The 14,688-nt window shown below is 54.3% G+C and overlaps 1 protein-coding gene across 1 annotated transcript in view; it reads right to left on the bottom strand.

Moving 5' to 3' along the window:
* CNTN2 (contactin 2) overlaps positions 1 to 14,688 on the bottom strand; it is a 28,991-nt gene that overhangs the window by 5,738 nt on the left and 8,565 nt on the right. Inside the window, exons 2-17 of the mRNA XM_066565065.1 lie at positions 14,131 to 14,234; positions 9,283 to 9,427; positions 8,331 to 8,506; positions 7,977 to 8,072; positions 7,434 to 7,643; positions 6,755 to 6,854; positions 6,357 to 6,532; positions 4,992 to 5,128; positions 4,389 to 4,518; positions 3,374 to 3,524; positions 2,989 to 3,116; positions 2,502 to 2,677; positions 1,574 to 1,694; positions 1,081 to 1,239; positions 814 to 963; positions 240 to 310 (exon numbers count right to left, since the gene is read on the bottom strand). Of these exons, the coding sequence (XP_066421162.1) occupies positions 240 to 310; positions 814 to 963; positions 1,081 to 1,239; positions 1,574 to 1,694; positions 2,502 to 2,677; positions 2,989 to 3,116; positions 3,374 to 3,524; positions 4,389 to 4,518; positions 4,992 to 5,128; positions 6,357 to 6,532; positions 6,755 to 6,854; positions 7,434 to 7,643; positions 7,977 to 8,072; positions 8,331 to 8,506; positions 9,283 to 9,427; positions 14,131 to 14,185 (2,181 nt within the window). The 5' untranslated portion in view covers positions 14,186 to 14,234. The remainder of the gene's footprint in view (positions 1 to 239; positions 311 to 813; positions 964 to 1,080; positions 1,240 to 1,573; positions 1,695 to 2,501; positions 2,678 to 2,988; positions 3,117 to 3,373; positions 3,525 to 4,388; positions 4,519 to 4,991; positions 5,129 to 6,356; positions 6,533 to 6,754; positions 6,855 to 7,433; positions 7,644 to 7,976; positions 8,073 to 8,330; positions 8,507 to 9,282; positions 9,428 to 14,130; positions 14,235 to 14,688) is intronic.

Below are 14,688 nucleotides of genomic sequence, written 5' to 3'. Positions count from 1 at the left end.
CACTGATTTCCTGAAGGAAATGTGCGCTTGGTCCATCCAAACCAGCCCTTGGTGCATCCAAACCATCCCCGTGTCCAAACTGGGATGGTGGCACTGATTTCCCAAAGGAAATGTTGCTTGGTCCGTCCAAACCAGCCCTTGGCTCAACCCCCTTGTACAAACTGGGATGGGGGCGCTGATTTCCCCCCCCAGAAACGCCACGTGTTCCCACCTTGGTGCTTTCCCTGTTCCCAGCTCACCGTCCAGGTGATGATGAGCTCGTTGGGAGCCCCTCCGCCGCCGCCGAGCCCGGACGGTGCCACTGTCGGTGCTGTGAGGCCCCCAAAAAAAGCAGAATTTGGGTTAAGGAGGTGGGAGTGATGGAGAGGAACACAAACAAGGTGTGACACCAGTGACACCGGATGGGACAGCTCCCAGGAAAGGACTGGGCTCTGTGGAATTCCAGCTTGTGCCTGACCAGGGGATTTAGGGACAAGGATTTGGTGTCGGAGGGGACAAGGATGGAGCTCAAAAGCGGGGATGTGGAGGGGAGGTTTATTAGGAAGAAGCTGGTTTGCATTTGATGGATTGGGTGAGGTTCTCCTGCTGTTCTCCCGTCCTTTCTGTCCAAGCAGCTGGACATGGAACGAACATTCCCAGCTGGATGCAGTGCTGGCAAGTGCAGCTCTAACCCTGCTCAACTTTGACACAGAAATGGGCAAAAAGATGGAAAATCCTGTGGTGGCCTCAGCTCTGGGGGCTCTCCAGGAGATGATTCATCCCTTGGGACCATCCTGGGCAAGGACAGGGACCTGGGCTTGTCTCCACACCCACCTGCTTCCTTGGTGCGGATTTTGCTGGAGGGCAGACTGGGCTCCCCAATTCCCAGGATGTTGCTGGCCAGGACCCGGAACTCGTAATCCATCCACGGGATGAGGTTCACCACCTGCGCCGTCTCCGCGTTGCCCTCGATGTTTATGGGATCTGTAAAATCCAATAGCACCAGAGGGGAAGGAATAGAGCGAGGAGCAACACAGAGCCAGGACTGGCCGGTGGCCGGTGGCCTCGGTGTGTCACAGGTGCCACCGTGGGGACACTCACTGGTGCGCATCTGCTTCCATTGGTTGGACAGGAGGGTCCGGGCCTCAATGAGGTACCTGGCGATGGGGCTGTGGTTGTCGAAGCCACGGCTCCAGCTCAGCTGGACGCTGGTGTCTCCAATGTCCCTCACCACCACCCCTCCAGGTGGGCCTGGAGGTCCTGGAGGGATGGGAAATGTGTCGCTGACATGGAAGGTCTGGAGGTTTGTCACTCTCTGCATTGTGCAAAGCCTAAATTCACACTGGGCCTTTCTTTTCTGGAAGCTGGGAAGCTTCACCACCAGCTTTAGCCTCTGGAAAAGCTCCTCAGCCTGGTTGGAAAAGTTGGAAAAGACCTCCAAGATGATCAACCCCAAATTTTAGGTGAAAATAAAACCCACTGGGCCGTATCATGGAATTATTGGGTGTGAGGTGGTTACAGAGCAGCTGATGGCACGGGCCATGTCATTGCTCTGGGTTTGCCGTGAGCAGGGAACGTTCCCACAGGGAATTACCTCTGACGGTGAGCGTGGCTGACTCGGACGCGCTGTCCACCACAGTCTGGGCCGTGCAGGTGTAACGCCCCGAGTGCCGCAGCTGCGCGTTGGAGATGCTGAGGTCCCCAATGGCCTCCTTCTGCAGGGCAGTGGGACAACACGGTGGGGACAGCACCAGAAGGTGACGGGTCACGGGACAGAATCCAGTATGGGTAGGTGGTGGTGGAGGTGAAGAGGAGGGAGATGGGAAAGGATTCCCCCGGGGGTGTGGAGCTGGATGGATCCAGGATGGATCCAGTGCTGGCCAAGGCCGAGCCTGTGCTGGGTCTGTTTGGCTTGGGATGGTGATCAAAGAGTGATCCATGAGTGGTCAGTGAGTGGTCAGTGAGTGACCATTGAGTGACCACTGGGCAATCACTGAGCAATCATTTAGTGATGGTTGAATGAACATTGAGTGATCATTGGGTGATTGTTGAGTGACCAATGAATGACCATTGAATGATCAATGAGTGATCATTGAGTGACCATTAAATGATCACTGATTGATCATTGAGTGATCATTGATTGATCATTGAGTGATCAATGAGTGGTTATTGATCCATCATTGAGTGATCACTGGGTGATCTCTGCCTGCCTTTATCCACAGGCCTTTCCCTTTCTCCTCCAGTTTAGGAGGGGAGTGCTCATGGAATTATGGAATGGTTTGAATTGGGAAGGATCTTAAAGCCCATCCCATTCCACCCAGCCATGGCCAGGGACACCCTCCACTATCCCAGGTTGCTCCAAGCCCTGTCCAACCTGGCCTTGGACACTTCCAGGCATGTGGAATTCACAACCACTCTGGGCAAAGCGATGGAGCAGCTTTGGCGGGCACAAAGATGCAAATAACAAGTGTGGAATTAATTCTCCACCCTTTCGGATGGTCCGGAATTCCCTCTGGACTCACCGCGCTGGCTCGCCGGTAGTGCCCCTCGGACTTGTCAAAGTCGATGGGGAAATCATCCAGGGACCAGGTGAAGGTGAGGTCCATGGTGGGGTCGTGGGACGCGTGGCACTGCAGGGTGAGGTTCTCGCCCACGTTGATGTCGGCACTCGATGGTGCCAGCGTGATCTTGGTGGCATCTGCGGGAAGCGAGCAGGAAGGGTGATGAGCAGTGAATGTCCCCGTCCCAGTATCCAAACCATCCCTTCCAGCTCCTCATCCCGCTCCAACAGCTGGAGCTTCACAGGAGGAAGAGGAGGGACTAGGAAATGGAAACGCTTTGCTCAGGGGCTGTTTGTTACTGGGTCAGGCAGAAGTTTTGCTGCTCCACCTGAAATCACTTTGATTCCCTGATTATTCTGTTTTTTTGGGAGTGTAAGGAGAGAAGAAACGTCACATCATTCATTCTTGGCTGTTTCTTGCTTGATTGACCCCAAATGAACATCCCTACCTCGGACAGAGAGGATTCCAGTGCTGTTGGCTTTGCCCATGAAGTTCTCAGCAAAGCAGGTGTATTTTCCCTCATCGGATTTGCTGATGTTCTGCAGGATCAGGGTCCCGTCTGCTGTAATCGTCACCCTGCAAAGGAGGAGGAGCCACACAAAGGATTGTTAAGATGTCCTCTGGACATTTGGGAGTTTCCACTGATTTTGGAGAAACCAGAGACAAAATCAGGCAGAAAATATTGTGTAGGAGTTTGCTAAAGAAGAAATTAGAGGAGTAACAAAATTCAGGGAGCCAGCAGCACATTTGGATCATCGAGTCCAGTCTTCTGGTAAAAAAAAATATATATTTTAGCTACGTTTTCTAGGTGGAAGCTGACTCTGTGCTGCTACCTGCTGCTGTTGACCAGGAGTTCTGTCCCTTTGGTCCAGAGCACGGTGGCTTTTGGTGCTGCTCGTGGCTGGCACGGGATGATGACCTTCCCACTGCGGGCTGCCGGGATCAGGCGCTTCACCGGGTTTAGTCTAAAATCTGGAGCTAAGGCTACAGGGATAAAAAAGAGGATTAAGGCACGATTAGAAACGCTGCCCTGGGGGGAATTTCAGCACCGTGCGAGTGGGAATTGATTTGTTGTTTGGATGGCTCGGTAAGAGAAGCGAGGCAGAGTCTGGAGAGCGGGATAAGGGAGGAATTCCTCGGCTGCTGGGTGGATCCTGATGCCTGCCAGGCAGGAATTATGTGGCACACGAGTGGGACGGAGCGATGGGAATGACCCTAACAAGTGCAAGGTCTTTGAGAGACACAACAACAGCTGCTTTGGAACATGTCGAGGATAATCTCTTCAATATCCTGACCAACGCAGACATCCAGCTTGCCTGAAACTCCTCCTGGAATTGCAGATGGAATCAGGATTTACCTGTTGGCCTCGGTGTGTTAATGTTGAGCAGTTGGTGCTCAGGGACTTTAATTTATCTTTGGTATCTCCACGAGGAGATAAACTTTTGGACTAACATGGAACAAATTTGGCAGCAGTTCAGCTCCAGTCACCATCCATCAAACCAGGTGGAATCAAAGCTGAATTTGTTTTTTTTGGACCTCTTTCCTCCAAAAAAAGAGGAATTTGTAGTGGAAGAGAGGTTGTAGTGCTGCTGCTGGGTGTCCTGTCCACTTCCTGTGGCTAAACAGATTTTTTTGTCCACTTTCACACAGAATTTACACAGGATTTAGAATTTCAAGGCTTGCACAGTGTCTTGTTGAACCAGCAACCATTTCAGTGGTGAGCGGAGCAGTTTTTGCCCTCTCTTATCTCGCTGTGACATCACAATGTCAGGATCAAATCAGGATATTATGAAGAGATTTTTTTCAGTGTCCCATTGGAACCCAGAGCTCTGGGAAAGGAGGAATTACCTTGCACTGTTAATTCAGCACTTGCATAAACTGTGCCATGCTTGTTCTCAGCCACACACTGATACATGCCAGAGTCCTCCAGGACTAGCTTGGAAAATCTCAGCTCTCCACCGCTCACTTCGATGCGGTTCTGTGCAAACAAGAGGATGAACCCATTAGATGAGAAAAACAAAAAAAATTAAAAAATGGAACTCAGTCCTCGGCTGGGTCAGGGTTGAGTTTCGTCACAGACTCCCTGGGGTGGCCTGGTTTTCCATGGGGGAAAACGCAGGATTTGTTTTTATGTCTGTGCGCTCACTCCCCCGCGTCGCCGTGCTCTGCTTGCCGAGACACCTGAGCGGCAGCGTGCAGGTGACACCAGGGCAGGCACGAGGGGCTGTTTGTCCTCCCTGCTGGCCGGCTGTGAGTCCTTGCAGCTGCACAAAGCAATGGCTGGGATGGCAGCGCCGGGAGAGGGGATTTGGGGATGGTGCCGTCGCTTCGCAGCCCGATGGGGGCACATGGAGGAGGGATGCGGGGTGAGAACCGGGGCGGGGATGCAGGAGCGAGGCAGGAGGAGGGGCTGGGGCTGGAGGAGCGGGGTCAGAGCTGGCTGGGGGGTACCTGGGACGTCAGGAGCTGCCCATCCCGCAGCCACCGCACCGTGGGCCGGGGCTTGCCCGAGGCCACGCAGCTCCAGCGCAGGTCGGACCCGATGTCGGCCTCGGTGTCCGAGATCACGTCCAGCCAGTCGGGCTGGGCTGCAGGGGACGAGAGAGAGAGGGCAGAGCCAAGGAGCTCAGCTGAGAGGTGGTGGTGCCAGGCTGGCAGAAGGGTGTCCCTGTGCCAGCGCTGCCGGCACAGTCCTTGGCACAGCGGGATCTGCCACGGGAACCGCCCCGGCCTTTTGTGCAGTGAGAGGCATGGCCGGGTCCTGCTGTGCAAGACCAGGGCAGAATCCAGGGCTGAGGAATTGGTTTCTCTTCTTAAGAGTAAATTCAGCCATTCCTGAACCATCAAATCATGGAATGGTTTGGGTTGGAAAGGAACTTCAAGATCCCCCAGTGCCATGGGCAGGAACACCTTCCACCATCCCAGCTTGCTCCCACTCCCGTCCAGCCTGGCCTGGAACACTTCCAGGGATGGGGAAGCCACAGCCCCTGTGCCACCATCCCCATCCACCCTGTGCCAGGGCCTCACCCTCTGACAGTAAAAAATTTCTTCCTGATATCTCCTCTAAATCCTCCCTCTCTCAACTTCAGGCCATTCCCGAACTTCAGGAAAAACTGGAATCAGGATGAGGTAACCAGCTTAAGTTTTTAAACTTGATTAGATCTGCTCAACAGCTCAGAGTGTTACCCCTGGTGGGAGCTCCTCAGGCTTGGAGAGGATCTTGAGCATGAGCCAAGTTTGATTTTTAGCACTCCCTTCCTTCCTTGGTTCCCTGATGTTTGCTGTGATGATTTTAGAGCCTGTGAAGAGCTCCCTCTCTCTCTCTCTCTCTCCTTGCCACAGCCCAAATGTGCCCACCAAGGAAAAGTTTCCCTGATCCCTGCAGGTCTTGGTTGGGGCTTTGCAACACCTTTAATTAGGGCTGTTAAGGGGCAGGATTAGAGGGGGTGGTTTTAGTCCCAAAGCCTTGGACCATTGCCTGGGGCACCTTGGGAAGTTAAAATGTGTTCTCTGGGTGAAGGACACGTGTTTAGATGTGTTCCTTGGGTGAATGACATGTGTTTAATATGTTCTTTGGATGAAGAACACAAGTTTAATGTGTTCCCTGGGTGAAGAACATATTTTTGGATGTGTCCTCTTGGATAAGGGACACATTTTGTTGTGTCCAGGATAAGGGACGAGTTTGGTGTGTCCCCTTGGATAAAGGACAAGTTTGGATGTGTCCCCTGGATAAGGGATGAGTTTGGATGTGTCCCCTGGATAAGGGACGAGTTTGGGTGTGTCCCCTTGGATAAGGGATGAGTTTGGATGCGTTACCGTGGATGATGATGCGTCCCTGGTGGGTGTCCCTCCCTTTGGCGTTTTCCGCCTCACACTCGTACGTCCCCTCATCCTCAAATCCAGCCTGCTGGATCTGCAGCAGGGGCTCACTGCCGATCCACTTGGAGGACTGTGGCCCATCCAGCTTCCTCCACTTGATCCGGGGCACGGGGCTGCGGAAAAGCCGAGCCGGTGAACCCGGGCTGAGCTCAGACCCCGTGTGGCCACCCCGGTCCTGTCCCACTGGGCCTTGGCTTTGGCCAGCTCCTCCCTTTTCCCATTTCCCTCCATCTCTGGTCTTCCATTGGCGATGCGGAAGTTCTGCCATTCCCTCCCCATCCCCATCCCAATCCCAATCCCGATCCCAATCCTGATCCACGCGGAGCTGCACTCACTTTCCAAAGGCGAAGCACTCCAGGGTCACCACCTGCCCGGTCAGAGCGTAGGTGTCCGCAGGGAACTTGGCCTTGATGCTGGGTGGGAACTGCCTGGCATCTGCCACAGGGAAAACATCGCTCAGGGGACCTGGGTGACACCGAAATGCCACCCAGGGCAGGTCTCACAGGGCAGAGGGACCCATGAGGTTACCTCCCAACCCGTTTGGGTGAGGGGACAGAGGTTTCATTTTCTTTTTCAGACAGCTCTTGCTATGAAGTCTCTAAAAATCTCTTTTATAACATCTCAGGGTTCCACAATTCCCGAGAATTCTGGATTCCCCAGAGTCCTGGACTGGTTTGGGTTGGAAGGTCCTTAAAGCCCATCCAGTCCTACCCACACTTTCCACTGTCCCGGGTTGTTCCAGTCCATGTCCATCCAGGCCTTCCTCCTATTTAATTTCCTTATCCCTAGACCAGAATTATCCTTTAAAAATAGAGAAATTGGGTGGAGTGGAAACAGGGAATCTTGGAGAGAGAGCTGCTTCCCTCCCATCCCAGCCCATCCATATTTTTGAAGCTCTTAAGAGAGGTTGGAGGATGACTTGGGCACTGTCCCCAAAATGCTTTGCGGGGGGTTGTTAATTCAGATTTTTCCCATAAGAATTGGCATTTTTGGGACAATCCAAGCTGCACTGACCCTCTGCAGCCAGGCTGAGGCGGGAGAACTTGCTGAAGACGCTCTTGGTGATGAAGTCCATGTGGCTTGTGGCAAAGCAGGAGTAGTTGCCCAGGTCCGAGGCCTCTGTCTTGGCAATGTAGAGGTTGCCCGTGGTCTGGGAGATGAAACGTCTCCCATCAGCAGGGATGAAATTGGGGAACTCATTCAGGAGCCACCGGTAGGATAAACCTGGGGGGAAAAAGGAAAGGAGTAAACTGGACAGGTTTGTCCTCCCAGGTGGGATAGACCCAGTGGGATTCCAGGCTGGAATTGGTCTTTCCATGGGAGGAAAAGGGAATTGACTGCACTGGTTGTTGTCTCCTCTCAGGTAGGATGGACCTAGTTGTGGGTTGTTGTCTCCTCTCAGATGGGATTCCCAGCTGGAATTGGCCCTTGCATAGACACACCAATGTGTCCTGCCTCTGCTTTGTTGTGTTACAAACTCTGAATTAACCCCGAATTTCCTTCCATGAAATTCCCAGAATATCTGGGAACCCTGTGCTCTGCTGTGTTCCCCCTTACCTGGGTAGTGGGGCGGGGGGCTGCAGGTGAACATCACCCCCCAGCCCTCAGTGATCTTCACGGGGTCCCGCTCTTCCGCTGAGAATTCCTGCAAAACTGAACAGGCAGAGTGAAACCTGGACAGGCAAATACAGCTCTGAGCTCTCTCTGCCCCTCCTTGGGTGGGAGATCCAAAAATATCATTGGCTTTCTCCACAAATCTCCAAATTCTCCAAATTTCTACGGAAGTGCCAGGAGATTTCTCCATGGGATGGTGCGCTGGAGGGATTCTCTCCAGCCTTTTCCCAGGCAGGCTCTGTTTAAGCCCAGCCTAACTGGGGTTGTGTTTAATTTACCTGGTGGTGCCAAACTTACAGCCAAAGCGGAGCGAGGCCTCCCTGCTCACCACGGTGCCCCTGGAATTGGATGCCACGCACTGGTAGGAGCCGGAATCCTTGGCTTTCACGGGGTTGCTGATCACCAGATCCCCGGCCACCAGCCTGTAGCGGGAATCCGGCTCCAGCTTTAGTTCCGTGCCATTCATCTTCCACCTTCCAGTAAAAACAGAGCAGGGACAGGGATAAATCCCCATGGCCACGCTCATGGGGCTGGGCCGGGTGGATTTCCAGCTGGAGGTGGATTTGGATCTGAACTGAGCCCTGGGATGGGTGGAACATCTCAGAATTGTGGGATTGTTGAGGGTGGAAAATCCCTGTGGGATCATCGAGTCCAGGCTGTGCCCGATCCCCACCCTGAGCACTCAGTGCCACCTCCAGGTGACACCTCCAGGGATGGGCGCTCCAAACCCCCCTGGGCAGCCCCTTCCAGCCCTTCCCATGAGGAAATTCCTGCTGGTGTCCAACCTGAGCCTCCCCAGCCCAGCCTGAGGCCGTTCCCTCTCCTCCTGTCCCTGTTCCCTGGGACAAGATCCCAAATCCCCCCGGCTGTCCCCTCCTGGCAGGAGTTGTGCAGAGCCAGAAATTCCCCCTGAGCCTCCTTTGCTCCAGGCTGAGCCCCTGCCCAGCTGCCTCAGGACTCTCCAAACCCTTCCCAGTTCCAAACCCTTCCCTGTTCCCTCAGGACTCTCCAAACCCTTCCCTGTTCCCTCAGGACTCTCCAAACCCTTCCCTGTTCCCTCAGGACTCTCCAAACCCTTCCCCAGCCCCCTCAGGACTCTCCAGACCCTTCCCCAGCTCCCTCAGCTCCTCACAGGACAAGGAATCTCATTCCCAAGTCAATAATTTCTCATCTATAGAAGCGGAGGGGAGAAGGCAGAATTCCGGATGTTTCTCTCCCGTTCCAGGCGCAGAGGGAGCCCTAAGCTCACCTGTAGCTGGCGGGGGGATTGGCCCGGGCTCGGCAGGCCAGGGTGACCTTTTCTTCTGCCGAGCCCTCAGGGAAGAGGGTGTGGGATGGCTGCTCCTCGAACACCGGCCCGTAGCTCCTCATCCCGCCCTGGGCTTGGCACCAAACTGCGTGAGAGGGGGAAAACTGCTCAGCTCTGCTTGGCTTTCCCTAAACAATCCTCCTTTTCAGTTTTGTAGGGTGTCCCCAGCCGCGAGGAGGAGAGGAGGAGCAATGTGACAACCGCACCCCGTCTGTCAGCACAGCCCAGGCCTGGCCGTGGGGACGCACCCTGCCGCTCCCACCGAGCATCCCGCAGCATTCCCGGCCTTCCAGAGGGACCAGCATCCCTGGGGACACCTGGAGCAAGGAGCAGGCACCTCCTGGAACCCCACAGCTGGAGCTGGGAATGTCCCCGTGTCCCTGAGGTTCCTCCTCTGCCTGCACGGACTTTGCCTGGTTCGTTCTTCTGAAATCCTCTCCAGGGTGAGGGAGGAGAGGGGAGAACTGGGATCTTCACGGCTCTGGACACACCTGGCAGGTCCCCTCTGTCCCTGCAGCTCCACCGGCTCCTGACACCTCAAGCCAGTGAGTTACTGGTGTGGAAACCCAGAGCAAACTGGAGCAAATCAGTACACACCAGTGCAAACCAGAGCAAACCAGTGCAAGCCATTCTCTTCCACGGCTGGGATGAGCCCGAAGCTGCTTTTGGGGTGTTCAGACTCGGAATTGATTCTGGTTTTGAGAATGGGGAGGAACAAGAGGGACAAAGGCCCCACCTGCCTGATCCACACCACGCCTGGGCCACCCTTTGGGGACAATGTGCCACTGGGAAGTGACAGCTGCCTTCCTGTCTCAGAATTCCAAATTCCAGCAGATCCCCTCCCACAGAGGGCAATCCCAGAACCGCAGACTGGTTTGGGTGAGAAAAGCTCATCCCGTTCCACCCCTGCCTGGGCTGGGACAGCTCCCAGAGCCCAGGAAGGGACACTGTGAGCCAGAGCCAGGCAGAACCCGCCTGGAAATCTCTTTCTTGCAGGAACAGCCGGTGGGATAATTGCCAGCACGTCTGTCCTCGCTGTCCCTGTCCCCCTGGAGACGCCTGGCCCTTATCAGGGAAGGAGCCACCAGCACTGATAAGCTCCGAGCTGCTTCCCCGGCTCTGGGATCCTTCCCTGCTCTGTAATTGAATTAATGAGCGTCTCCAACCCGCTGTGCCAAGGCCAATCTGTCTCCTTCACCCCCCCTGCTCAGCGGGGCCGCTCCTCAATGGAGCCATTCCCGGGATGTTTGATGGAAGAGTCACTTCCAGCCGGGAACGGGCTGGGATCAGCGGGAGCAGCCCTTGACCCGCAGCTCCCGGGGCTCGCCCCACGTTCCGGCTGCTCCGGGAGGAGGCTGGGGAGGGATGGGAAGGGATGGGAGAGGGGCTCTGCTAATTGGCTCCGGGCTGGGAGCAGCTGCTCCCCGTGTCCCTGCTCCAGGCAATTATCCCGGCTCTGCAAGGATGGGGTCACGGGATGGTCCCCACAGGGAGAGGCACCAAGCTGGGGTTCTTTGGAATTAAGGAAAAGCAGCAGGTTTGGGGTTGTTTCCCCCCTCCATCTAGGATGGTTCTGTTCCTAAAGGGAAAGCTGGAAATCCTCTCCCCTTTGGATGTGCTCGTGGGATGGTTCCCGGAGCCGCACAGGGAGAGGCTCTGAGATGGGATTCTTTGGAATTAAGGAAAACCAGCAGGTTTGGGGTCATTTCTCATCCCAGCCAGTGCTGCTTTCCTTCTAGGATGGTTCCATTCCTAAAGGGAAAGCTGGAAATCCTCTCCCCTTTGGATGTGCTCAAGGGATGGTTCCTGGAGCCGCACAGGGAGAAGCACCGAGCTGGGATTGGATTCTCTGGAATTGAGGAAAACCAGTGGGTTTGGGGTCATTTCCCCTCCCAGCCAGTTCTGTTTTCCTTCTAGGATGGTTCCGTTCCTAAAGGGAAAGCGGGAAATCTTCTCCCATTTGGATCAGTGCTCGCGGGATGGTCCCCAGAGCCACACAGGGAGAGGCACCAAGCTGGGGGTCTTTAGAATTAAGGAAAAGCAGCGGGTTTGGGGTTGTTTCCCCTCCCAGCCAGCACTGTTTTCCTTCTAGGATGGTTCTGTTCCTAAAAGAAAAGCTGGAAATCCTCTCCCGTTTGGGTCAGTGCTGAGGGAGTCCCGGCTGGAATAAACTCTGCTGACTGAGGGGGAAACGACAATGAGTTAATGGGGAATTAATGAGAAAGAATTAATTGAGTGCTGATAGATGAGTTACTTGTGCTCTGATAGATGGCGGTGGCAGGATCCAGGCTGAGCAGCTTTAATTTTGAGGTTAATTAGGGAGCATAAGGTAAATAATTTCTATTTATTTAACAAATAAAATATCTATTGGTACCACTCCCACCCCTGCCCCTTTCCCGTGGGATTTTTTTATTCCAATCAAGCCAAATCAGGCTCATCCTCCCTTCTGATCCCACCTGGAGCCCGTGTCCCCTTGCTCTCCTCTGCTGTCCCTTTGTCCCTGCCAAGGTTACGGCTGCCAGTGCCAGGCATCGATTTTCCCACTTGGAATCGATGCCAGGGGTTCAGGTGAATTTTAATCCACAATTCCAAGGTGCCGGGGGTGAAACGCTTGGATTTCACTCATTAAATAAACCAGGGGTTGATAAAGGCAGTAATTAAACAGTTACGAGGAGGGGATAAGGTTAAAATTAAGAATTGACAAATCCCAGAAGTTCTGAGACTGATCCGGGCCCATTCTGCACCCCAGAATTCCCAGTCTTTAATGTTGCCAATGCAGGATCTGTCCTGGAGCTCTGGAATTTGGAAAATAGGGAGAAGACAGGCTCAAAATTCAGTTTTTTAAGCTGAATTTCAAAGGAGAGGAGTGACCTGCTGGGAATTTTCCATGTTCCATCCAGCTGGAATGACAGGAAAAACCCCCACCATGCCTCTGGAATAACCTTCAGTATCAGGGAAAACAATAATTAACACCAAAATCATGAGAAACAGGTGAAAGCAGAACACCTGAAAATGAAGATTTGGAGAAGCAGCTGCAAGGAGGTGACTCCAAAGTTTCCCTTTTGGGTGGTTTTTGGGATATTTTTAGGAATTTGCTGAAAGCCCAGGTGTGCAGGAGGCTGCACTTTGTGCTGAGCCCAGGAAATGATGAATTTCCTCGGTGGAACATTTTCCAAGCTGAATTCCTTTTTCTGAGGACATCCACAGCACAGCCCTGGAGCTCCTGGATCACAGGGGGAAGCTGCGCAATAAATTGGTTTTTCAGGAGTTTTATGCCCAGAATCCAACTGGATTTGGGCTTTTCTAAGGATCAGTTCTCCGCAGAACCCAGGCTTTATTTTGGGTTGTTTTTAACGAGCAGCTTTCTGAGGAACAAAGGGTCAGGGCCTGGGTTCCCAGATTTTCCTGATGTTTTCCCAACTGAACAAAGGCTGGGGAAAGTTTGGGATTTTAGAGTGGTCTCTGTGCACTTCAGAAGCTTTAAATATTTAAATCTCCCTCCAGACCTGGAGGTTTTGGCTCTTTTCCCACTCCATAACATTTCCCTGAGCCTCATCCATCACTTCCATCCTTTTGTCCCAATCCCTCCTGGTATTCCCAGCATTTCCCCCTGTCCCATCTGCCCTCGGATCTCCATGGCACCACCAGCCAAAGCTCAGTGAAAATCACCCTCCCAGGCTTCCCAGGGTGTGATTTTTGGGGGGTTTTGCCTGAACTCGGGTGGTTGGTGGGAGACCCCAAGTCCAGCTCCGGGGTCAGGCCGATTTCCAAGCGGGATAATTGCCTCTGGATCCAGGGCAGCTCCCCCTGCCTGGGCCTCCTCAGGGATGCAGAGAACATTAAAAGGTAATTAGATATTTATGAGGATGGGCCAGCAGGCTCTGCCCGGGCTGATGGATTGGCTGGAGGACATTAGCCAGGCTCAGCTGGAGAGGAAATGTCTCCCTGCGGAAAAGGGACCTGCAGGGAGCAGCCTGAGCCTCCCCGAGAGCCAGGGATGGGCCCTGGGGTCCGGAAGTGGTCCCCAAAATCCACAAATCATCCCCAAAATCCAGAAATGGTCCTTGAGATCCGGACCTTCTTGCTGAGATCCAGGGGTGGGCCCTGAGGTATGGAGAAAATCCCCCAAATCCAGAAATCATCCCCAAATTCCAGAAATGGTCTTTGAGGTCCCCACCTTCTCCCTGAGATCCAGGGATGGGCCCTGAGATCTGGAAATGGTCCCCAAAATCCAGGAATGGTCCCTGACATCCAAAAATGTCCCTGAGATCTGGAATTTCTCCCTGAGATCTGGAAATGGTCCCAAAGATGCAGAATTTCTCCCTGAGACCCAGAAATTCTCCCTGAGATCCAGAAATGGTCCTTGAGATCTGGAAATCATCCCTGAAACCCAGAAATGTCCCTGAGATCTGGAATTTCTCCCTGAGGTCCAGAAATCCTCCCTGGCCTCCAGAAATGGGCAGGGGTATCTTTTCAGGGTACAGCCAGCAAGGAATCCCTGGAAAAAGCGGGACGGGGAGTGGAATGAATCCCACTCCCCACGAATGAAGGAAATGAATGCAGGAAACTCCTCCTGCACCTCCCTAAACCTGGGTTTAGAAAGGGGGAATTGTGTCAAACATTCCTGGCCCAGAGGGATATTGGGAGTAGCACAGACACGGAGCAGCCCCATCCCAACCCACGCGGGGATTCGGGACCCGGCAGCGCCGCATCCCAAGGGCGGGAGGTTCCCGGTGGATCCCGGGGCATTTCCCGCCTCCTCCAGCCCCTCCCACGGGAATCTCTTACCCAGGAAGGTGCCGACGGCCAGGGAGGTGTGGATGAGCCCAGCGGTGCCTCCCATCCTGCGCCGGGTCCTGCGGAGCCTCTACGGGCGCGTGGGGACGGCGGCCCTGGGGAGGGGGGGACACACAGCGGGGTCAGCAGGGCCCTTCCAGCCCCAGATATTCCATGGAACTGCAATTCCAGAATCAGCAGGGCCCTTCCAGCCCCAGATATTCCATGGAACTGCAATTCCAGGGGCTTTGGGGTCAGCAGGGCCCTTCAGCCCCAGATATTCCATGGAACTGCAATTCCAGAATCAGCAGGGCCCTTCCAGCCCCAGATATTCCATGGAACTGTGATTCCAGGGGCTCTGGGGTCAGCAGGGCCCTTCCGCCCCAGATATTCCATGGAACTGTGATTCCAGGGGCTCTGGGGTCAGCAGGGCCCTTCCAGCCCCAGATATTCCATGGAACTGCAATTCCAGAGGCTCTGGGATCAATGGGACCCTTCCAGCCCCAGATGTTCCATGGAGCTGCTGTTCCAGAGGCTCCAGAGTCCAGCTGTGCCTCCCCGCTGGCCACC

The sequence above is a fragment of the Molothrus aeneus genome, chromosome 24, assembly GCF_037042795.1.
Source record: "Molothrus aeneus isolate 106 chromosome 24, BPBGC_Maene_1.0, whole genome shotgun sequence".
Taxonomy (NCBI): Eukaryota; Metazoa; Chordata; class Aves; order Passeriformes; family Icteridae; genus Molothrus; species Molothrus aeneus.
This window is presented reverse-complemented; position numbering and strand designations above follow the sequence as displayed.